General features: G+C 36.6%; 1 protein-coding gene across 1 annotated transcript in view; it reads left to right on the top strand.

Annotated features, from left to right (window-relative positions):
* The window catches only part of LOC128017021 (coiled-coil domain-containing protein 102A-like), a 58849-nt gene extending 33934 nt beyond the window's left edge, over positions 1-24915 (top strand). The window contains exons 6-9 of the mRNA XM_052602070.1: positions 385-594; positions 15758-15928; positions 16440-16543; positions 23509-24915. Coding sequence (XP_052458030.1) covers positions 385-594; positions 15758-15928; positions 16440-16543; positions 23509-23650 — 627 coding nt within the window. The 3' untranslated portion in view covers positions 23651-24915. The remainder of the gene's footprint in view (positions 1-384; positions 595-15757; positions 15929-16439; positions 16544-23508) is intronic.
* Positions 24916-25300: the final 385 nt, after the last annotated feature.

The following is a 25300-nucleotide window of genomic DNA, read 5'->3' as shown; positions in this document are numbered from 1 at the left end:
ATTTTTTAAGGTTAATACTGTTACCGACCACTGATTATGCTGTACAGACATGGAATAAATTAAATACAATTCACCTTCGCTCTATGATAAAAAAACAAACAATTAGACCATTGTGACCATTTAGATTCAGTTTAAATGCTTTTTTGAGTGATGCATATTTAGTTTTTTAGTTAATTGACCCTTCACAAAGACCTGATCAGATCACCTGTTTTATACTAACAATTAAACTAAACATTTTTGTGTTAAAATTTGGAGATGTTGGTAATAAGCCTTTATAGTCGAAATGAATATATTGTCCTCATTAAATGTTTGTTTTGTAATTTGTTGTCATGTCTCTCCCATTTCTCTCACTATCTTACTTAATATTTGTGTGTATGTGTGCAGATGGAACGTCTGCAGGTGGAGAACGCAGCAGAGTGGGGTCGTCGGGAGCGTCTGGAGACGGAAAAGCTGGCTCTGGAGAGGGAAAACAAAAAGCTGCGTGCCCAGACGGAAGACCTGGAGGAGCAGCTGGCACGCAAACGCAGGCAGGCAGCCAGCGCCCTCGACACCGACCTCAAGACCATCCAGTGTGAACTGTTTGAGAGGAACAAGGTGAGAGGAAGAGAGAACCGTCCACACATTATGTCAGCATCAGCTCAGATTCTACTGAATAGCATTGGAGAGACGGATGAAGTGTGGCAGCAGTTTGCAAAGTATCTGAGCCTCTTTCTACAATAAATCCAAGCAGTTTGATGGTAAAGCGGCCATCAGATCTTTGCTGCATGACCATTGAATTGTGCAATAGTTGCCACACAGTTTTAATTGTTTTATCTTATGTTGTATATTCGCTGTGCTTGGACTTGAGAAGGAACTTGGAAGTTTAATTGCATATCCATACTTTAAGGCCTGAATCACAGTCTGTTTTAACATAGTGACAGGTGCTCATCTGGAAGGCTACATGTTGATTAGAAAGAGATTCATCAGGTTGGCTGAGGCTCAATCAGACCTCTCAGTCTGACTGCGACAATGCTTTGTGCACAAACACAGCTGCAGATCGGCACATCACACACACACACACACACACACACACGCACACACACACACACACACACACATCAAAAAGCCTTTAGATGAATCGTGCAGGTGGAAGTTCTGCTATTGGTTCTGCTGTTTTCTCTCTATGTGTGTTTATAACATATAAGATATTGGCTGTGCTGTAAAAGTTGTTCTTTTTGTGTGTGTGTTTGTAAGATGCTATTTAGACTATATTAAAGTAGTGCGTCGGGAAATCCAGACACTTATGGCCATAGCCCTTATGAACAGCCATTAGTGCAGCCAGAGATTTATGAAGTGATCCAAAGCTCCCTTCGTATAGACGCTGTAAATCACTGGCTCACCTGCTCTCTCACTTCTGCCTTGAAAGTAAGAAAGATTTAAAGAATGTAGTGAAGAGGGAGAGATGAATATGAGCAGAGAGGGTTGTTTTAGAGGTGAGAGGTATGCTGAAGGGAAAGGAATGGAGAGAAAAAGGGTAAGAGTGAGCTTAGCATGTCAATTAAACCAGTAACAAGGGAAAAAGGATATCGTGCCAGGAAACGGACATGTTATCCCTGCGTGTGAGGCTCAATGTGTTGGCTTATTTGGTAAATGCATGACATATGGCCATCTGAGAAGGGTGTTGCATTTTTTGTGTGTTAGTGTGTGTCCGCATGCTGTTGCACATTCCCACACAAGTGATGTCCTGATAGTGGCCGGCAGCCTGCAGTCTGGGAGAGAAACAAGGAGAGATTGATGAGCTTGCTCAGGAGCTGTTGAAGCAAATGGATCGATGAGGACAGGAGCGGAGAAACAGGCCACGGTGCACTGAGGACGATGCACCATCACTGACAAAAAGAACAAAGTGTGATTGATACTGAAAACATATCTCGCTCCAGCCGCTTTCTCACTTTCTACCACGTTTCCTTCGACTCCCACTCGTAGATTGATGTGTACTGTCACATTTGCTGTTAAAGCCAGCATGTCCAGAAGATTGGGAATGGGCTTCAATGGCTACTGGATAAACCTCGTCACTCATTAGTAGTGTCTTTGTGCTCAAGAAACGTAAAGTCGTAGAAAACTTTGAAATGTCAGGCAATTTTAAAATTAGATGAGATTTTTAGGTCTGGGGAAATTAATAAATCCTGTATATACTGTATGTATATACACACATGATTAATTATGTTAATCAAAAGTGACTAAAGACATATAAATGCTGTTCTTTTGAACGTTCTCTTCAAAGAATCCAGAGAAAAAATGTATCATGGTTTGTACAAATATATTAAGCAGCACAACTGTTTTCAACATTTGTAATAATAAGGAATGTTTCTTACGGAACTAAATCAGCATATTGAAATGATTTATGAAGGATCATGTTAAACTGTAGACTGGAGCAATGATTTTGCCATCACATTATTTTTTATATATATACATTTTCACCCCATAGTCAAAAGATTTTAATCATTAACTTTTTTATATTTTTTGTAAGAAGTTTCTTATGCTCACTTATAGCAATTAGCATACAAAAGAGTTTTTTGGGACTTGAGAAGGAACTTGGAAGTTTAATTGCATATCCATACTGTAAGGCCTGTATCACAGTCTGTTTTAACATAGAGACAGGTGCTCATCTGGAAGGCTACATGTTGATTAGAAAGAGATTCATCAGGTTGGCTGAGGCTCAATCAGACCTCTCAGTCTGACTGTGACAATGCTTTGTGCACAAACACAGCTGCAGATCGGCACATCACACACACACACACACACACACGCACACACACACACACACACACACACACACACACACACACACATCAAAAAGGCTCCAGGTGAATCGTGCAGGTGGAAGTTCTGCTATTGGTTCTGTTGTTTTCTCTCTATGTGTGTTGATCCGGGACTCGTGGTTTTGTTTGTGTGCATGACCTCTTACAAACTTCAAAGCGTGTTTGTGTGGGGCTAATTCATGATGACGATTGTGTTTCAATAAAATGAGTAGGCCTCCATCCAGATGGAAGAACATGAGCAAACCAGGCTGTCATTTTTTTTTTATTATTCCTCAAGGGTTTGTTGAGTCTATAGAGTCAGCAAGCTTTGAACTGGAGTTAAAGTCTGTCTCCTGCTCCCAGATCAAAGAGAAGTTTGTCTTTCTGAAGGTCAGTTTAATACCACACTTTTTAAAAAATCTCTCTCGGTCTTACTCCTTTCTTCATTTTCCCATTACTCTCTCAACAGATCATTCACAGTACTAGTCAAATGTTTGACTAACCATATTTATGATATATTATCAAATGAAGAATATAGTAATAAAGTCAACATAAGTCATAGACTCAATCTATAATTTGTTAGTGTTTCTATATTCTAATCTGTGAAGCTCTTTTAACTGCATTGTGCAAGAAAAGAGCTATCCAAATAATTTTATTGTTTAATATTAATGTTGTTATTATTATTATAACTAAGGAATAACACAAATGGAAGTATTGGAATTGTGTAGTTAAGTAATAAAAAAAAGCTTATCATAAAAAGGTGACATTACTTTTATTATAAAAAATAATGTGTCTATTTACATTTGTATATTTATTTTTATTATACTCTTATTTATTTTCTTCAAATGTTTTATTCTGATCTGTGAAGCCATTTGAGTTGTATTGCATGCGTGAAAAGTGCTATTAAAATGTTAATATTTATAATGATCTTTTATTTTTATTTATCATCATTTGTATTATTATTTTAAATAACAAAAATGGAAGCAGAGAAATTGTGTAGTGCTGAAACAATAAATAATGGCTGATTAAATAGTAAGTTAATTAAAGTTTTGTGCAGTAATATATATTTATAAAACAAATGACAAATTTACAATTGTCTGCTAAATTTATTTTAAGCATTTTGCCAAATTATTTAGATCAAAAGGTTTTGAAGTTCAGGGAAAAACAAGTCTTGTCGTCTGTGCGTACTGTCATCTGTATCTCATTCTTTCTCCATATACAGCTGTGCTCTTCACGTTCTGTTCAATGTCTGTCCTTAAAATCCTTCAACATCTGGCCAACCACTTGCATCTCTGCACAGGTGTTTATCCCTCCTGCTCTGACGGTGTAGAGACAGGGTTCATTCACCAGTCACAGTGATTAATGAGTCTATATTGGCTGCTCATCTGCTGCTGTTGCTCCCAGTTTCTGATGGAAATGCAGTAAACAGTATTGACAGCCAATGTGGGAGCCCATGTGCTCTGTTTTGCCTCTCTGGATTTGAAAGCAGCATATGATACAGTGTGTGTGTGTGTGTGTGTAAATCAGCTCCTCTCGTGTGTTACATCTGGAATAAGCCAGTGTGAAATGAATTGTCTTGCCTCTCAGGTTCTGGGCTGCTTCTCCAGAGGTTTTCCATTTGGACCTGCTGTGTTTTTCTCACAGGGGTCGGCTCTTTACTGATTGAGGTGTCTCACATTTTCTCTCCTCTTTTTTTTCATCCATCAGTATTTTCCTGCTCTCATTCCTTTAACTTTGTCTCCTAAATTGTCGACGATTATTTGCTTTTTATGCAGTGCAAGAGCTGAAAGGTGAGGTTTATAATTTCTGCACCACTAGCAACAACAAAATGGATTTGGAAAAATTACTTTTTCCAGAAAAGTTTCCTCCCCCAAACTCTTGCCGTTGGTTGAGGCAGAAAATGATATGTCAGACTGCTTAACTGAACAAAAAAAAAATGTTTTGATAGCACAGCAGAGAAAAATACTTTAAACCTTTAAACTGCATCCATCAGCAGCAGATTAGATATTGACAATGAATATCTACACACACCCTGGTGTCTTATCTATCATTTATATATTGTTATACCATTATTATTATTTATATTTTAAGCTTTTATTAACTTTTATTTTTACATTTTAATTTGATTAATTAGGTGGTTTTGTCATTTTTATTTGTTTTTATTTAAAATATTTGTACTAGAATTTATTATTTATATTTTATAGTTTTTATTTATTTGTTTTAGTAATTTTAGTACTTCAGCATAAACTTAAAATTTGACATATATTTAGAACTGCCCATCACCACCTCAGTGGATGACAAACATGAGGATCTGAAAATAATGACCATTTTCACTTTTGGTTGAACTCCTTTTCTCTTTAATGTTTTGCTTTTCAAAGTAAAGTTCCTATGTGTGGGGACCATGTCCACACATTAGTCAGCTGTCCCACGATCCCACACCAGTCAGTAGAGGCCTGTTACTGCAGGTCTGAGTTTAAATTAACCCATTAGCAGCTATGAGCCACTGAGACTGATGTCCCAGTTAGCCAGCACTGACAACATGCCATTAATGGTGATCTACAGCACACTGTCGAACCCAAAGGGACAAACGACAAGGTGGATGTATGTATGTGTGGAATGTAATGTAGAAAAGGTATGGAATGCATTAACTAAATGATCCAAGTTTTTCCCCACTGTATTTCTCATTGACAAATCAGTTGGGGATCGGGAAAACCTCTTCCAGATTTGCATATTTTTAGATTCAGAACATTTTAAATTCTGATGCATAAGCCTAGACATTGATATGTAAGGGTTGAGCAGCTCTGATACAAATGTCTGGGTCCAGGGATTGCTCTCGGTCAGCAAAAAAGCCTTCTCTCAGGACCGATAGGAAAGAAAAGTAGGGGAGGTGAAATGAAGGTTAAACTGAAGGCAGTCTGCAAAAAAGAGGGAGAGGATTGATGAGGATGACGTTATGAGGATAATGTGCCGAAAGAGAGTGCAGTGTTCATCTCACTTACAATAGAAAGATTGTGGTGGGGTGGGGGGGGGGTATGGACGGATGGACAGTGCAATCACAGTGGACAATGGATCCGCACTGTGAAATTGCATGGAGGTAATGAAGGTGAGACATAGAAGCTGAATGGAAGAGGTGACAGGAGAGTGAGAAACAGAGAAGGGGAGCAAAGGAAAAAGTAATTGGAACCTCAGAATTGAATGAGGAAAGTAAGAGGGGCTAGATCAGATGAAATAGTCTCACTTTAAATCTGATGTTGGGGTTAAAGGTCATGTGATGTTTCGAGGGGTCCTATGTAGTCTGAATGAGGCCTTCTTGCATGCTGCAATTTATTGCTTCAAGAATCCTTACAGCGGTACACCAACATTACCAGCTCAGCTCTCCAGCACAAGGCCAGCAGAGGGTCATGGTTGTTTTTGTCTGTGCATCTGTCTTCTGGCATTTTAATGAAGCTTTGTTTAACTTATTTCAAATTAGGGCTGTCACAATATTTGGTTTTTCATATCACGTTATTGTGGCCATAAGAATTCATGATATCGATATATCATGATATCTATTTAAACCTTGGGGCGAAAAGATATCAGACAAATTGTTTTTTAATTTGTTTATTGAGTTTTTCTTTTACACCCAACAAACATAAGGATACTGATAAACGCAGGACACAAGACTCTGCATTTCTCCGTCTTCTTTGAAGCGCCTATGAAATAAGCGAGAAAATACGGTCAAGTTCAACAGTATGATGAATAAATATTAATGGTAACACTTTACAAGAAGATGTAATTTGTTAACATTAATGTATTAACTAACATGAATGAACAACGAACAATACATTTATTACACAATTTATTAATCTTTGTTAATGATAATAAATATAGTGTCGTTCATGTTTTAGTCCACAATGCATTAATCTTTACAAACACAACTTGTGATTTTAATAAGGCATAAGTAAATGCTGAAATTAACATGAACAAAGATTAATAAATGCTGTGGAAATATCTATCATCATTATTTATGTTATTTCTATATGTTAACTAATGTAATTAACTGATTTTAACTAATGAACATTATTGAAGAATGACCGCAGATGAGGCATTAAGTGCATAGCACTGTGACCATTTTACAAGTTTAAAGGTGCCATCTTTAATGTTTGGCAAAAAAAATCAAGTCATACTCCACATTCCATAACAGATGGGGGCAGTATGCCTTAATAAAGTGAATTGGTCTACTCTAGAGTAACAAACGAGAAACGGCATAGTCTCAATGCTCCGGCCCTACTTTCACAACAACACTACAGCCATAGCCGAAGCCTAACTGTGCGTTCACACCGTCGGCGTCTAGAGCGTCAAAAATCGCTCTTGCTGCTCTGCTCACAACGCTGCAGAAAGATTTGTGAGCACTCAGACACTCTAACGTAGATCGAATGCTTATTTTGTATTTAAAGCGGCCACAAAGCAAACAAGCTTGTTGATCTCGTGCAGACTAACCACAAGGAGTTATAAGTTAACCTCATTAAATATTGTTGTGGACGAAATATTAGGATCCTTTACTTAAAATGAACAATCTCAGACACCTTGGTCCACGTATCACTTTTAATTTATTTTTTATGTCCCTGTATGCAAACAGGGACACATCATAGATTTAATACAAACACTAAACAGCAATAATCAACCTGTCCTTTATTCTGCTTGAGAACTAATGTGCCAACTCTCAAGCATTCACAATGAGACACACGCAATTGACTCTTTTCACACGCTTTCACGCCACACATCAATTTTTTTACGCACAGAAAAACCACGAAGCAAAGAGGACACGGAGACCAACATACTAGACAGAGCAGGTTAGTTATGATATAATAAAATGGGTAACGTTAAGTTATAGCTAGCTAATTATCAAATGCAGCTACGGTTAGCCATCCCTAACATTAGCACATTTATCGAACAGCCTTCGATACATTGCTATGTTTTAACTTCCCGAAAACAAATACACAAACATATAAAACAAACTTCTAGCGAAATACTAACAGCATCTAACTTACTGTTAGAAATGTTGCAAGTTCGGAGTCGAGTCTCATTTCTTTATGGTCCATCAGTTGTCTCCAGCGATAAAAAGCAGTGCCAATGTTTACTCTAGTTCGGCTCCTTATCGGATTTGATTTGTGATTTCGAGCACGGTTGTTTCCCTGTAGCGGGTGTTGGTGGTAGGGGTCTCTTGCCAAGGGCTTGAGACATCATTTCTCTCTCTTCCCTGAACTGAAATGAAGTAACGTAGTGGGCTGTACTTTCCACACGATTGACATCAGGTTCAAGTACACGCCCACAAGCCGTGCGAGTTATTCGTGTATTGCAGGTTGGCTGGTGGTTATGTTGCCCGCATACCGCCTCCCATGGCCGAAACTGGTATTACGACACCTGTCGGGCCGGGGCTAGTAATGCTAATGCTAATTAAGGTTGATATCTCTGCAGCACTATAACTTGACATTTTTTTTATGACATCATCGCCCTTATTTCTTCTCATACTTTTGATGCGTGTAGGTCATGTTATGGATATTTTTACCTCAATTTTTGCATATGGCACCTTTAATGTAGAAATGTGGTCGCTCAGCTTTTCAAGATAAGTTTTAATCGTGTAACTGTTAATAGATGTGAACAAAGAAATAAAGTGTTATGCACAGGCCGTGTTTATTGCAAATACAAAAATAAGACGAGTAAAGAAAACGCGGTACTTATTAAAATAATCACCTTTACTTAAATATATGGACACAGAAAACCGCTCTTAACAGGTTAATATAACATTTCCCCTTCTATGACTAGAAAAATAATGACAACTTTGATGAACACGGCTCTCCTCAGAGTATCTTTGAGTTCTGCGTCTTCTTCTTGTGTGACAGTGTCAGCGTTAATTAAGGCACAATACCGCCACCTGGGAGCTCAACCAGGTGCTGGCCCTGGAGTTTTTACATGTGGTGTTATCATAAGAGAACTGTTCATTTTAAATATCGTGGTTATCGCTAATACTGGTGTATCGTCACACTAAATTAACACTATATCAATAACTGTTGTTTAAATATCACGGTTATCTTCAATAACGGTATATCACGACACCCCTATTTCAAATACTGTGCATAAATAGTATTCTAAATTCTGTAATGGTACTCTCTCTCTCTCTCTCTCTCTCTCAGATAAACTTTAGGGCTGGACTGTTATTCAAATATTTGTTCAGTGGATTGACATTTGATTTTCAATTTTGAGATTCTAATAATCCTTTTTTTTTTGTTGTTGTTTTTTTACACCTAGCATCCCCCGTGAAATGGTCTTCATTCGCGCTTGAATATAGCTGTTTTTTGTATTGTCGGGGCGACCAGTTTTAAGGACAGTCAGTTATGTTTACAGTTGTATTTTCACGTGAGCCAGGTATGGCGCAGCACGGTTGCAAGCGTTCTCAGCCCGGACTTCTCTTTTTTTCTTCTTAGCAATGCATATTACTAATCAAAAATTAAGTTTTCATATATTAACACAAGGAAATTTACAAAATATATTCATGGAACATGATCTTTACTTAGTATTCTAATGATTTTTGGCATAAAAGAAAACTGGATAATTTTGACCCATACAATGTATTTTTTTTTCTATTGCTACAAATATGCCCATGCTACCTATGACTGGTTTTGTGATCTAAGGTCACATTTTATTCATTTTTAAAATAATAACTTTCCATAATTGTGAAAAACAGAACAGGTCAGTGTGTTACTCGCAGCATTATGTGTCAGCTCCTAATGAAGTGATTAGCCAAGTGGTGGTGGGTACCTTGCATTTGGTTGTTACTTGATTTAGCATGTGTTGATTTTGGACCCTTTCTGTAAGGTTGCTTGTTAAAGCCACCAATCTGCCTGAAGACTCTTAAGGTGAACTCCAATTTAGATTCAGGCAGTGTAGATTGCTCACAAAGCACCATTCATTTGAAAGGCACAGCAAATTCTATTTTTGTAGACGGCACATCCATTTTCCTGGCCGGTTGAACTGCATGTTCCCTCTTCCCAGGTCAGGGCCACTGAAAGCCACAGACACTATTTTATCATAGCTCCTTGTCCTCTGTTCTTGCCCACTGTGAAGCTGGAGAGAGTGAATCATCCTCTCAGTCTGTCAAGAGAAATAGTGTTAGGAAGGCACTAACTGGCAGAGAAACCATTATGGCTTCAGCGACTCCTACATCCCCCCCATTTTCCCATCGACTGAGGCATCCCGCCCCCAGACCACGCTCTCTTTTCACGGTCTTATTGGACTTGATCTAATCCTAAGCTGTAATGATAACTGTTAGGCAGGATCAGGGGGTTGTGCTGGATTTTAGTTGCACATGTTGAAGTTTGTGTTCATTTAAAAGATGTTTTCTTATGTAAAGCAACCTAAAGTAGGCATTTCTCCCAGAGCAGCGCTCAAGGACTCCTTAGTAAGAGAGACTCTCTAGATCATGGATCTCCACTTAGTGAATTTGGAGTTACAACCTTATTTTACTAGTGCAGATCTTTAGTCACTAAGCTACCACAAAGTCCTTTGGCAGCCATATTCGTAACGCCCCTGAGCAGCTGTTTCCAGCCATGCAAAAACAGCTCCTATCTACTTGAATAGAGAAAGACTTGAATTGCATTTAAATGTTGCATAATAATAATATTAATTATTTATGTTATTGTTTATATTAAAATTTATTTTATAGGGCTGTTTATTTAATTTTTGTGCTTTTAAAAAGTTTTATTTTATTTATTTTTTGTGGAAACCATGATACTTTTTCAGGAGGCTTTGATAAATATAATTATTAATTATTATTTGAAATAAAGACCTTTTGTAACTTTAATAATGTCACTTTTAATCATTTTAATGCATTCCTGCTCAAAAGTATTAAATATAATTTAGTAAATTTCTTGTAGTCATGATAAAGTTATATCGAAGTGCATTTTAAATGGACTTTATACTGTCGTATTGTTGGATGTTTATGTTGAAAAACACTTAAATGAGGATTTACAACATTTCTGGGGGTTTTTCTCTCTCTGTCTCTCTTCAGGATGGTCAAGCTAATGAATGTTCTAGAGTAAATTAACAGTCGATTGACCGTTTTAACTGCAGAGCAAGACTAAAGCCTACAGTACATACAGTATTCAGCATCATGATTTCTCCTGAGTGTTACACACTGCATCCTCTGCTTCAGCAGTCTCTGGCTGCTATCATGGCTGGCTTGTATAACTAGTTATGTGGGTGTGAGGAAATATATATATACCAACACCAGGAATGGAGTTTGCTTTTTTCTTTAAGTTAGATTCAAGTGAGAAAGCACGGGTTAGATTTGAGCTCCAGAAATAAATAAAACCTACGCTATTCAGAGAACTACAAAGGGGGCAGAAATAGTTTAACATATTTATTTAGCTAAAGCCATTTTCTCCCGTATAATTCACTAAATAATATTATATATTTCAACCTCCTAAAGCCTTGTCTGCTTTCAGCTGTCTCGATGCACGCATGTCAAAAAGATCTTGGCTCTCTGCTCCCTGCTCTCGTTGCTGCTGCATGAAAAGCAAATTGAAAAGGATATAGAATATTCTAGGACCGTGCATGTAATTCTGATCTTTTATAGCGAGAGTGGGAGACAGAGAGATGTGATTGTGTCTAGCGTCACTAGCTGTGTGTTCTGAGCACAGTGGGCCAGATGTTTGAGCAGAATTCAGGATCTGAAAGCCTTGAGGGGGAAACATTTAACAGCCTTCCCCCACGTGGCTCTACAGCTTCAACTTGTCTTCGCTTATCTTTATTCATTTACTCCGGGCGAATCTGTCTGTTTGCATTTATCTTTATATAATTTTTTTTGTCTTCACATTCTCTCGTTGTATTCCCATGTGTGTAGAACAGTATGTGTGAATCTGTATGTGATGATCAGGTGTCTGTTCCCGTATCCCAGGTTTCTATTTCCTTCGGCTGCAGTTAATTTCAGTAGCATCATAGATCATTCATCAAGACGTGGCATTTTTTATTCATCCGGGCCCCTCTTTCTTTCCGCTTTCTTTCACTATCAAAACACTCACCAAAGATGGCTAGGCCCAAATTACCCCAAATGAAAAATGTAACTTTTAAGTGGAGAAGGCTGTTAAATCACAGGCTCCTTGTTTTCTTTTTCTTTTTCTCGATATGATGTCATTTGTATTTTTACCTCCCGCTAATTTCTATATTTTCTTTGAAGTTTACTACTTTCACAGACAATGTTTCACCACTGCCTTGCATGACCAGTGAACTTTTTTTTACCTGACTGTCTATCGTTTCACAAACTAAATTTACAAGACTATATTTATTTATTTATTTATTTATTTATTTATTTTTCCTCCATATCATTGAACCTGATTTGGCAAGGCTCATTGCCAATAGTGTAGCAGCTGGGGCATGATTAATCATTTTATATATATATATATATATATATATATATATATATATATATATATATATATATATATATATATATATATATATATATAGTACAGACCAAAAGTTTGGACACACCTTCTCATTCAAAGAGATTTCTTAATTTTTTAATGACTATGAAAATTGTACTGTACTTTTGGTCTGTACTATATATATATACATATACATATATATATATATATACATATACATATATATATATATATACATATACATATACATATATATATATATATATATATATATATATATATATATATATATATATATATATATATATATATATATATATATATATATATATATATAATTTGAAATTTTAGTAATCTTGTTTGTTTTTTAACCTTTCTAAATAGTTATATTAATAGTTTTATTTTGGTTTAAATTTTTAGTAATTTTGTTGATAGTAAACTTATTTCGTATTTGATTTACTTTTTTAAAATAAATATTGTTTTAACCCTTTCAAATTAAACGGGCTGTTTTTTGCTCACAGAACTATGTCTACTCAGGGGTGGCCAGTTTTCTTTCAGGTCAAATCTAGTTTATGCAGCACCATCTTTCAAAACAGCTTCTTGCAAAGCCTGTAATACATTCACAAAATAATCAGGGGTCAGTCACTCTTCCCTATAAGCAGTGCTGCATATGATACCCCACACAGAGTGTTTGGTTCATCAGTTTATAGAAGTTATTTTTACAGATACTTTTTACATATTTAATTTTCAATCTCTTTACAACCAACCCAGGACAAATTAACTAAAATCATTTCAAAAGTAATATAATAACAATGAACATAAAATAAAGTAATTAATCAAACATTTTACATTTAGATTAGGAAACTGGACCTCTTGTAGCAAAATATCAAAGAAATTTCAGATGACATGATCCCATTTACCTGCTTTTAAATACATTTTGATTTGGCAAAACCACTTGTATAATCTTTGATCACCCCACACACACATACACTTGCACGTACAGGACTTAAGAAGGCCATATTAAGCAATGTGCTCCACAAACAGAGCAGTGTGATTTGCTCTGGGGTTAACTATGCTGTGTAACTGCTCTCTCTGTAAAAACACCAGTAGAGCTTGTCCTCCTTTCCAGTGATCCAGAAATCAATAGAACATAGCAGCTTGGGATTCTCATTCTGCCAGGTGGCTTCGAGAGTATAAGTGTGTGTGTGTGCTTTTCATTCTTCTGTGTCCTCTTATGCTGTTGCTATCTTTTAAGGTCTAATCTTTCATATCAGTATGAAAAGGTTGAACCATTGATACTAAAAAAGTATGTATGTGTGCATAGATGCTCCCGCTCTAAAACAAATATACTTTTTGGTTGCTCATGTGATGCAGGTACATTATGAATGAGACTTGTCTAGCCACTTGATTATCCTCTTCAATTATGAATGGTTTCTGGTGCTTCCCTTTGGCTTCCACCCCATCCCCACTCTTTCTCTTTTTCTCTTTGTACCCTCACTGTTATGGCCACAGAGAGTTTGTATGGTCTCTCTGTGTGTGTACAGAAACAGGAGAAGGTAATGAGAACACTAAATAGATCATACCCAGTTAGTTCTCTCCTAGAGATATGCACAAGAAATTGTGAGTGACTGAACTGTTGAAGTGGTTGTGTCATATACTATATGTTGCCAATGTAATGGAAAAACCATTGCATTATACACGGATCTAGAATTTCTTGGTCAATTATATATTTTTATTAATTATTGTTTTTGCTTTTAATTATTCATTTTTTTTCAGGGTTCTTTGATAAATAGAACATTCAGAAGAACAGCATTTATTTGAAATAGAAACATGTCACCTTTAATCATTTTAAAGGTTTAGTTCATCCGAGAATGAAAATTTGTCTTCTACTCACACTCAAGGAATCCTTTCGGGCTTGAACTGATGGTAAAACGAAGGACATTAGAAGCTCACAATTATGGAAAGGGGTGTTACATTTACTATGAGTGCTTGTGCTGTTTGTCCAATCACAATGCACTGGGTCAGTTGACCAATCAGAGCAGACTGTGATTGTCGGAAGGAGGGACTTTGTAGAAAACTAAGCGCTTGAGAGAGGCGGGCATAGAGGACCTACAATAATGTACAGTATTTGAAAAATAATGTTTTTTTTTTAACATTAAAGCATGTCAGCATATTTTGTTAAATCAAATATACAACATAATGATATTTAAAAAGCATCATATGACCGCTTTAATGTAAAAATGTAAAGATATCTTTTCATTGTTTGTTTTAATCAGATAAAAAAAAGTCAATAAATGAGCCGGGGTTTTCTAGTGCGATATCATCCCGAGTGTGTTCCACGGGCCCCCTTTATTTCACTTAATTTTTTTTGTCTTTGTTTTCCTTCGTTGATTGGAACAGTATATGGGCTGTGGTACAGTGCATGTCTCTGTTCAGATGCCTCATCATACCTTGTCTGACCGCAAGATCAACTGAATACAGCAGACATTATGTACATTATGTGTTAGTTTGTCTTGTCTGATTTAAATACTTGAGGCTGCGGTTTCCGGTTCCTAATCAGGGCACAGCTTCTAGTGGCTGTTCTGAGAGGTTTTCAAGATGGTAAATGTAAAGAAATACTTCCATGGCTTTCATAATATATTTAAAAAATCATAGTTTAATGTTTCTGCCTTGCTTTTTTATTTACACTATTCCCAAAAACTTTATTAAAAAAAAAGTTAGGCAGAGCAAAAATATTCAGGTGTAATGGAAAATAGATATAACACACTGTCCTCTTGTGCCATAGTGGTACATTTTTCAGAACTTTATACTCTAGAAACATGATGGTGTTAAAACTTTTTACACTTCTGTTCTGTGGACTGCAATAGACTCTAATGACAGCAAAATAACAATACTAGGAGAAAACAAACACTATGGGAGGGTAATTCACCTTCTGTTAGCAACATAATGTTCTTTTTCGGACATGGGGCATTTTATTTGGTGATTAGATATGACTTGGGCTCCCCATCACAGTCCTTTTTTGTGATGAGAACTGAAGCACTGTGTCCCATTGTATTAATGTCTAGGTAGGTACTAGGCTGTATTTTTATTTCTGATAAGTTACCAGCTCTATATGATATGTGTTTCATCTCTAAAAAACATAGCATGTGTAAATCTTTACTTTGATCTAGGCCTATTGAAGATAGCTCAGAATGTGTTTTCTTTATACTCCATAATGTAGCCAGCACCTTTTGTTTTAAGCAGGAGTATACAGAAGTAACCATTATAGGACCTTAAGAAATTGCCTTTATATTCAAGAGCTTTTTGCTTGGCTGCAGCGCAAAGAAAAAATACAGACCAGAAGCTTCTACAACCTAGTGAATGTACAGTACAATCTAATAGTTAGAGCCGTAATTAATATTCATGAGTTAGGCCAATAAGGTAAATACTGTAAGACCCTCCCAAAGTACACACTTTTTATATTGAATCTGTGTCAAACTATATGAAAAGTTAATGACACTTAGCAGTATTGGGCTTTTGTATTTGGAGCTTGGTGTCAGTACGTCTGCTCTCTTGCAGGAGCTGGCAGATTTGCGGCATGTCCACTCCAAGGTTAAAAAACAGTACCAGGAAAAGATGGCCGAGCTGGCACATGCTAACCGGCGTGTGGAGCAGCATGAGACAGAAGTTAAGAAGCTCCGACTGAGGGTGGAGGAACTAAAGAAAGAGCTGGGCCAGGCTGAAGATGAGGTGAACCAAAGCATTCACTCTAAATTATATTCATTATTGCTTCAAATGTGTTCTGTGGTTTTCTTTGTTTTGGCCATAGTTTTTTTTATTCACTTTAGTAATTTTGCATTGGCCCCATCACCATTATTATATTATATTATATTATATTATATTATATTATATTATATTATATTATATTATATTATATTATATTATATTATATTATATTATATTATATTATATTATATTATACAAAATAAATAATGAATTATATATGTAAAAAAAAATATATATATATATATATTATTAGATAATTTTCCACTCATTCTTCCTGTCCGTTTTTACTGTCAGAAGTTTTTTTTTTTGATCATCAGCTAGGTGACATTGCATTAGTGACTTATTTAAATGAGTAGAATTCTCAGCAACAATTCTCAGTAAATCACAGAAAACCAAATCTTTAAGTTTTCTAGGCATATACAGTACACACGATTAATTCATGTAAACTATAGTATGTATTATGCATTTGTTTTAGTTGGATGAGGCTCATAACCAGACCAGAAAGCTACAGAGGTCCTTGGATGAGCAGGTGGAGCAGACAGAGAACCTACAAGTTCAGCTGGAGCACCTACAATCCAGGTAACCAGATAAATATATGCACTAGGGCTGCCCTCGACTAAAGAATTTTCTGGTTGACGAGTAGTCGTTTATTTTAAGCATTACTCGATTATTAGTAACACTTTTATTATAAACCATAGAAATCAAAATAATGAGCCTTAATTGCCTACATAGCCTAATAAGTGCTCAAGCGCACACACAAAAAGGCTTGCCCAAGCGCATCGGCAAATATAATAATTATGAATGTGTTAGTGAAAAACAGCAAGTACACTGCATTAACATTCTAATAATTTATTGATACACTAGTGCTCTCTGTTTTCGGTTTAAGAGATGAAGTCGACAACACTCTTCCTCTCCACCGTAGTGGATACGCCTTTGTTTCATACGGATTACATAATCTGAGAATATGTATATTCTATTTGAATAGGTTTATTCCAAATTTTCGCTCTCTATAGGTATATTTTTCATGTCTGTAATAAAGCAAGAATACACAGTTTTGAGTTTTGAAGTGACTAGCTCAAATTCAGAGAGACCGAGACGAAAGAAAGTGCATGCTGTTTGCTTTATTTTACAAAAGCACAACATTGCATTGTTATTCTGAGTGCACATCAATAAACAGGGTCTTTACAAATAAGAAACATGCATTACTCTTATCTGTATGATGACCAAAAATGACAAAGTATTTTAAGAGCAAATGATCAAACCGGCACCTCCATCTGTCCTGCAGTAACCCAAGCTTCCACACTCCACACAAACACGCGAACAGCGCACTTTTACTAGGCTAACATTAAATTGAGCTGCAATATAAAGTTGCTACTACATACATAATTTAGATGATAAGCCATATTTGAGGTCAATGAAAGTTAGGTGAGCGTATGGATATCCTTTCCAATGCACTATATTACGACATAGACCAGCCGTTAACGATTTGTCCATCACGGCTATGTGATTTTGCCATTTTGTGTGGAATTTATTTTTCTGCGACTAAGCAATAAAATTTTGGTCGACCAAGCGTCTTCTCTTAGACTAACAGTTAGTCAACTATTAGGGGGTAGCCCTAATATACACACACACTAACTCAGCAGTGTCTCTATAAACAGTGTGATACATTTGAGAATATTGTGTTCAGTTCAGATGTCTTCTGAGCAGTATTGAATACAGGATAAGCTTCTCTGTTACCCAACATCATGAATAAGATGGCAGGTTTATAGTGTAAACTGTCAATGATATCCTCGGCTCATTCTCTCTTTCAGTCTCACTCTCTCATTATTCTGCTTGCATTCAAGCTTGCACCTACACGCAGCCAATCCCAGGCTGCCAGGATGTGGGTTACCGTAGTAACAGGGAGACTTGCAGCAGTGTAGAGAGAACAGTGACAGGCATGGCGGCATGACGGTGTTTAGAGGGACTTTGATGGAAAGCTTCTAATGATTAAGACATTCACATGGCACAATTCCTCCACTTCACACCTGTGCAGATACATATGATTAAATTATGAGATTGTCATGAAGACATAAGTCATTTATCTAAAATATGCAACCTTACAGATTTTTTTGTTCTTAACACTGGATTTGTGCAAAGTTATATTTCCTTTAGGAAGAGATGTCAGTTGGATTCAGTCCAGACTGTTGAGAAACAAAATGGCTGACTTTGTGACATAAAATATAATCATAATGTAAAGGAGAGGAGAGGTGCTTGCCTGTGCATGATATAATGTGTTAGAGGTGGTTATTAGAGTATTGCTAAGCGTTTGCTAGGTAGTTATATGTGGTTGCTTACTGGTCCGTGTTAAAAGAGTTCACCCCCATGTCTCTGTGAAGTTCTTTTCCTAAATCTTAATCTTTAATGTATTGTTTATTTTATCATCTGCCAGGGAATCCTGTTCCTAAATGGTTCAATTAACAATTTTGTACTTTTAAGGAATAAGTATAAAAAAACTGTTGCACTTTCATTGCTAAATAATGGAATACAAAATATGTAAAAAAATAAGAATAAAAAAAAATTATTTTATATATATATATATATATATATATATATATATATATATATATATATATATATATATATATATATATATATATAGTTAATGAAACCAAATTCAAAAAGCATTCAAGTTTAAGTCCAAACATTTCTTTAAAGCCTTTATTATATCATGGCTAAAATATTAACAACAAGTAAAAATAAGAGCCAAACATTCTTTTTTTGTTTTGTTTTTTTTCAATAATTTATCCAAAGAACACCAAGAGATATGGGCATTATAAATAAGAAGCACTCTCTGCATTATTGCCATTGTTTAGGATATTCTTCAAATTCTTTTCTCAAAAATTTCTATATTCATGTCCATGGCTCTAACGCTGTGGGGTGTTACTATATTAAGTTTAATAATTAAGCTTAGAGATTTGAACAAACCCCTAGCCCCAAGTATAAGCAATAACAATTCTATTCAGATTATGTTTGCTCAAAAACTTTAACCACTCTGTTGGGAGAAAAGGTTGCTTACTAGACTGTCAGCAAGTGCCATGCATCACAGTGAAAGGGAAGAGTTGAAGAAAGGATGTGAGAACAATCAGACCGCCCCTCTGAGAGGTGGGCCAGGGTTCAGCACTATAGCAGTGATTGAGGAAGAGAGGAGCAGGCCATGGGTGGAGAGGGCGACAGATGGAGCTGAGCGCTTGTCCAAGTTGTCATGGAGACAGAGGATGGTCTAGGGGCTGATTTGGAGTAAGTGTTGTCAAGGTGACAGGAGAAGGCTGGAAATGACAGTATTAAGGATCTCATAGCACTTTAGTCATTGAGGTGACTTAGAGTCCATACCCATATCTGATGCCACAGGAAGTTCAGAGTCGCATCTTTTCCCAGCTGGCTCTGACTCTGCCCAATTCAAGCCCTGGAGCCAGAATACCATGAACAACAAAATCCGCGGTGGACACAGAAGATCAGATCTCATGATTGAGGTTGGCTCCTCTAACAGGGTGAACTGGCCCGGTGTCCCACTCGCAGCGGCTGTGTTTGCCTGTTAGTCTCGCAGCATGAGACGGCAGCACCATTTGGCACCCCCGCCGTGCCTATTTGCTTCTTTCTTCATTGGAAAGCTGTGAACTCACAGGCTCTCATCTCTGGTTCACCCTTAGTGGCTTATTGTTGTTCTCTCGTTGTTGTCATCCCTGTTCTAATTCTCTTTTTTATTTGTGCCTCTCTGTCTCTTCCTCTCTCTTCCTCTCTCACTCAGTCTCTACAGAGAGTAGATGGTAATTGACTGTATGTGCTTCAGTCTATAATCACATAATCAAACTTGGTGTGTAAATCGATATATGAGGGCAGACAATGTTCCTAAGCCCTGCAGGAAGTAGAGCAGCCTGCCAGGTCTGCGTGTCACATATACCACATGCGTACGACTCTTTGTTGTCCATATATGTTGACTGAGACACTCATGGTCTATTTGGAATGTAAAAACACCACAAAGCCCTTCAAGTTGCTCAAACAACATACATTACTTCAAATTATTTCACTATTTACTCACCCTTGTGTCATTCTAAACCTATTTTTTCTTCTGCAGAACGTAAAAAAAGAAATTAAGAAATATGTCAGTAGGCAAACTGTTTTGATGACCAATGTCTTGACCATTGTATTGGGGGGAAAAAATGCTGAGATATTTTTCAAAATATCTTCTTTTATGTTCCACAGATTAAAAAGTAATACAGGTGTGAAGTTGATCTCCTATGGCTTTATGATCTATAGTAAATCTAACTATATTACATCATATCTATTCATTTATGTACAAAAACATACATGCAGTGATGTATGTTTTGGTTTGTTGTATTTTTCTAAAATGTGTTTTTGCTGGTGTAAAATTTACTAAAATAGAGAATGCCATTTTTCTGGATCAAAATCACATTTTCAGCATGTCCACTTTGATACAGTAAAAAGCTCCAATAATATATGCACACTTGGCTTTGTTAAGGTCACAGGAGCATATTAAATTCAACATGAAATGGCTATTACAATCCATTTTACCTCCATAAAGTAAAGTTTTTTTTTGTGAAATGGGACATGAAATGAAAAAAAGTGGGGCTTAAACGTATTACAATTGTCTCTATTAGGCAGTTAGATCAAATCTGTTGAAATACAAATGGGATTGGTGAAATCTGCTAAAAAGGAAAGTTATTTCAGTGGCAGAATTAATTGCAGTTTGCAGTTAGATCGATAACGTTTCAAGAAAATAAATGGGGTCAAATTTAATTCCTCAAATTCTCTTGAATTTAAAAGTATTTAAAATATATAAATAACTATCATTATTTATAATATGTACAGTAGGGCTGTCCATGCGTCAGTAAAGCCGGTTCCATGATTGGTAGTAAATCACCATCATCTGCTTTCAGATGGTGTGGCATTTACTACACAGAGCAGTAGTTCAGTGACAGTTAGGCAATATCACATTCATAACTGCAGATAAATCACATTCGATTATGAACGCAATATTGCCTAGCTTGTCAATGAATATGGCTCTGTGTAGTAAATACTGCTCCATCTGGAACCAGATGATGGCGATTTAAATCCAATCACGGAACCAGCTTTACTGACGTGTGTGTGTGTGTGTGTGTGTGTGTGTGACAGTGTTAATTCTCTGCAAAGCACTTTGTAGACCTGATAGCTTGAATGCTCTGAGGAATGTGCCAGATATGGTTCTCTGTGAAGGAATGAGCTTCCCAAAGACATAGGCATGATGACGGGGCTTTGCATGAGATGTGAATGTGGCTCCCCAGTTGTGTTCTTATCTGAGTTTCCAGACATTAACCTTCACTGAAAGACAGGCAACTCATCAGCTTTGTGTGGCAGAGTGAACGGAAGGGCCATTTCTAGCCATTTTGACCCACTAGGCAAAATCCAGAATTTTTTGTGTGTTTAATTTTTTTTGTTGTTGTTTGAAATGTTGATTTAAAGTGTCAGTTTTTTCGTTATTATTTCAGTCCAGTAAAATGTAGTGTCAGTACGTGCACATATTGGCTCCCCCTCCTGCTGGTGGTGCCCTAGGCGACCGCCTAGTTTGCCTATGCCTAGAAACAGTACTGGGGAACGGCACAGGTTTTTTTTTTCATTATTATTTTGTACTAGCATGTGGGGAAGTAGAAAAGGGGGATATATTAATATTTCAAACAAAGGATAATGGAAATGTCTTTGCAGTAGAATGGGACTATCATATATAGAACAATAGAACAATTGGTCACATTGGGTTGCCATTGGTTTGGTAGCACAGAAGTCAATTCCATACTCTATTAATGCAGCATTTTTACATGAAAATAGAAAAAATATAATAACATTCCTAAGGGTCTCAATTGATTCTTTGCCCCATAATAAAATTGTAGAATAAAAGGCTGGCAGAGTTGCTGATCACGTGCTCAGGAACTATAAATGGGTAGTTGACATGAATTGTCAAGCAGTGACAGCAGTCTATCAGCTTAAACTATTTTACAATATTTCAGCATGAAAATTCAGCATGGCTACCACATGAATAAAAATATATATATAAATTACATTTAAAATATATCAGTTAATTTAAATAGTAAAAATATTTCACAATATTAAAGGCATTTTCTGTGGTAAATGCAGTATGGGTGAGCATAAGAGACTTATTTGAAAATAATAAGTGTGTGTGTGTGTGTGTGTGTGTGTGTGTGTGTGTGTGTGTGTGTGTGTGTGTGTGTGTGTGTGTGTGTGTGTGTGTGTGTGTGTGTGTGTGTATGTATGTATGCTAATAATTCTAATAATCCGGAGTGATTGGTCACATGGATTTTTCATTTCTAGTAAAGGACTTAAAAAACACAATAATCAAAAATGACAGAAAAATATGTATTTAAATTCTACATTTTAAATAATCTCCATGTTATTTGTGTCATCCGCATGCTAAAATATTCATAGTCTTTCAGATAAAGCCTGATGGCATGAGTCACTGTGTGGGCTCAACAAGAATCTTTTTTGTTTCATTGTTTGTGTGTGTCTCTGTATTTATGATCTCTAGTGTAAATTGCAGCCTTGTTAAGCTTTGGACTCAAAAAGCTTTTAGCCTCTGTGAGCGAGGCACTGTGGTCAAAACAGTGCAATGTGTAATTTAGCAGTGTTTAGTGCTTCCTGACAGTAGGTCCCTCTTCCGTGGAGGATCCTGGGCCCTTATTTGCCCCTGAGAGGCAAGAAGCTTTTCATCTGTTCAGTTATACAAACACTAACAATATAGTGAGTCATCAGCTGTTCAAAGACAAGAGGAGGGCTTTTTCCTCTCCCCTCTTTTCTAACATCAACCTCTTGTTCTTTTTGTTTTTGTTGTTATGATTGTTTTACATTACCTGTTTACACTGCCAGCACTTTAATAGCCAGGAAATATTTTACTGATATGCCAAAAGGCCATTATTTCCTTACAATTACATCACAAATGTACAAGTACAGTACTTGAAAAGAATAAAGATGCAAGACAGAGTGAGAGAGACTGAAAGAAAAAGGATGGGCATGAAAAAAGTGATGGAATGGAAGGGTCTTATGGGTACTGGTGACCAGCTGTTTGTGTTTGCTGTTATAATACTCTCTAATATTCAGATATCTTATAAATCATTGTAAAAACAAAGATTTAATCTATTGTACTTCACACTGGTTGCTTATTCTGAGCTATTTTGCATTTGGACAGATAGAGAAAGCAACTCTATTTCAACATTACATTTAGAAATGTTGCCAGCGTTTATTTTCTGATGCACTGTTGACCTCAGCCAACTGAATCGATCTATTAGCACGTATTAATGTTGTTTGCCAGTGGTTGTCATGCCAGCAATAATGGAGCATGTACTGTTACTTTGATTCCCAGAACTCCTGTTTTTATTGGTGTTTTTTTCTGATTCGTTGTACCTATTCTAATGGATGTAACCAAGAATGTACCAAGAACTTCTTTCTTTCTTTCATTATTTTAGATTTATTCATTGATTTATTTTTATTTTTTGGGAAAGGCTGAGGCGTCAGCAGAATCCTGGCCTCTTTGGCAAGATGAGGACATCAGCTTCCTCTCGTTTTGTGCCTGAAGATGCAGACGCCCCCCGTAGCGACCCAGATGAAGACGAGGAAGAGGAACTGCAGCTCCAGATCCCCTAAACTGTTCCCTCCAAACCTGGGAATGTACGAAAGACTCGCAGCTCACACCCAAGCATTTCACTTTCCCCTTCATTTCATCTCCCAGCTGAGTCCAGAAGAGGACACAGACTTCGCAATCCTCAGCAGACAGATAAACACAAACAGTTTCAGTAGCCCCTTTTCAACAGCTTAAAGTGTGACTGAAATCTCATCTAAAAATCTGCTTCTCTGTCTCAACCAGAATATTCCTGGTTATAGTCCAAGATGGCACATAGATGATTGATCTAAAGATACACAGAACATTGTACACGTTCTTTGTACAGGTGTTAGACTCAATTGTTGAAACCCTATGACTTTTGAGGGTCATATGAGCACTAAAAAGCTCTTTGATGCCTAGTGACTCCTAGAATGCACATGGTAAAGTTATAAGAGCACACAGTTCAAAGCAAGGAAAAGCCAATTGTTACTTGTTCACACTTTTAAACAGTGATTCCCTGGAAATAAATTGACAAGGTCTAGACACATCACATTACTATCTATTATCTGACCTACAAAAAAAGCACCCATTGCTTTCCCCTGCCTCCCCTCTTCATTTTTTCCAATCACCTGCATTATCATTATTTTTCTTGCCACCCTTTCCTTCCAGTTGTTCCCTTTTGCTCTTCCCATTCATTTTGATTTCTTATTTAATCTTTTGTCAGCCCTCCCACACATCTCCGTGCCTTAACACCAACTCTTGCATCAATATTCAAAACCACCCATTCAGAACACGATTATATTTCCTGTGTCTGGGGAACATTTAATTTATGCTGTGTTGTTACCGAAGAGGCAGGCAAATGATTCGGATTTTGCAAGTAGTCCTGTTTTAATTGTCCCAGAGTTTTTCTTGGTGACCATATAAATGTGTTTCTGTCTTTGCAGTGGAGAACTAGTCTTGTTTTATATAGGAAGGGGGGAGGGGATTGTGGGTAGTTTGTGAAAGAGTCGGTTGGTAAATATATACAAGAATAATTGCGTTCTCCTTTTGCATTTCAACCTGTTGAAAGGGACCAGTGCGTTTAACTAATGTTCTGTTGATTTTAAACAGACTTTTAAGCAATATTATACTGTCTGCATCTGCAATAGGGACCAATACTGACTCATCTTCAACTGGGAAATTTGTACTGGTCTTATTAAAGTATTTATCAGATGTTTGTTTTTTACTTAAGTGGACTGTATAACAGTTTTTTGGTATTTTTCTGTGTTTGTATGTTACCTCTATAAATGTTTAGTGTATATACAGTAAATACTGGCTGTGTGACGGTTATTTTGTGTCAGAACGGTGTGATTTTAATCTATTCCTTTTCTCAAAATCTATGAGTTTGTGTGTGAAGGAAATGCATACATGTTTTGGAACAACATTGAGTCAGTTTTAGGTGAACTATCCCTTTAAAGCTCTTATATTCACCAATATTGCCGTGTTTTCGACTGCAATATTTTTATTAAATATTGCCATTTATTAAATTATTTATTTGTGCACTTTTTTTTTTTACAAATTCTTTTTTAAAGTGGTTTATTCAGGAGAGCTTGATTATATTAGCTGAGCAGACTCCAAACTAAATCATTTTTACTTTGCAGAAGACATTTACACCCTGCACTTGCAGATGCAGTTGAAAGGTGCTGGTGCACCAA

This window comes from Carassius gibelio, chromosome A7 (assembly GCF_023724105.1).
Source record: "Carassius gibelio isolate Cgi1373 ecotype wild population from Czech Republic chromosome A7, carGib1.2-hapl.c, whole genome shotgun sequence".
Classification (NCBI taxonomy): Eukaryota; Metazoa; Chordata; class Actinopteri; order Cypriniformes; family Cyprinidae; genus Carassius; species Carassius gibelio.
Note: the sequence above shows the minus strand (reverse complement) of the source record. Positions and strands in the feature narration are given on the sequence as shown.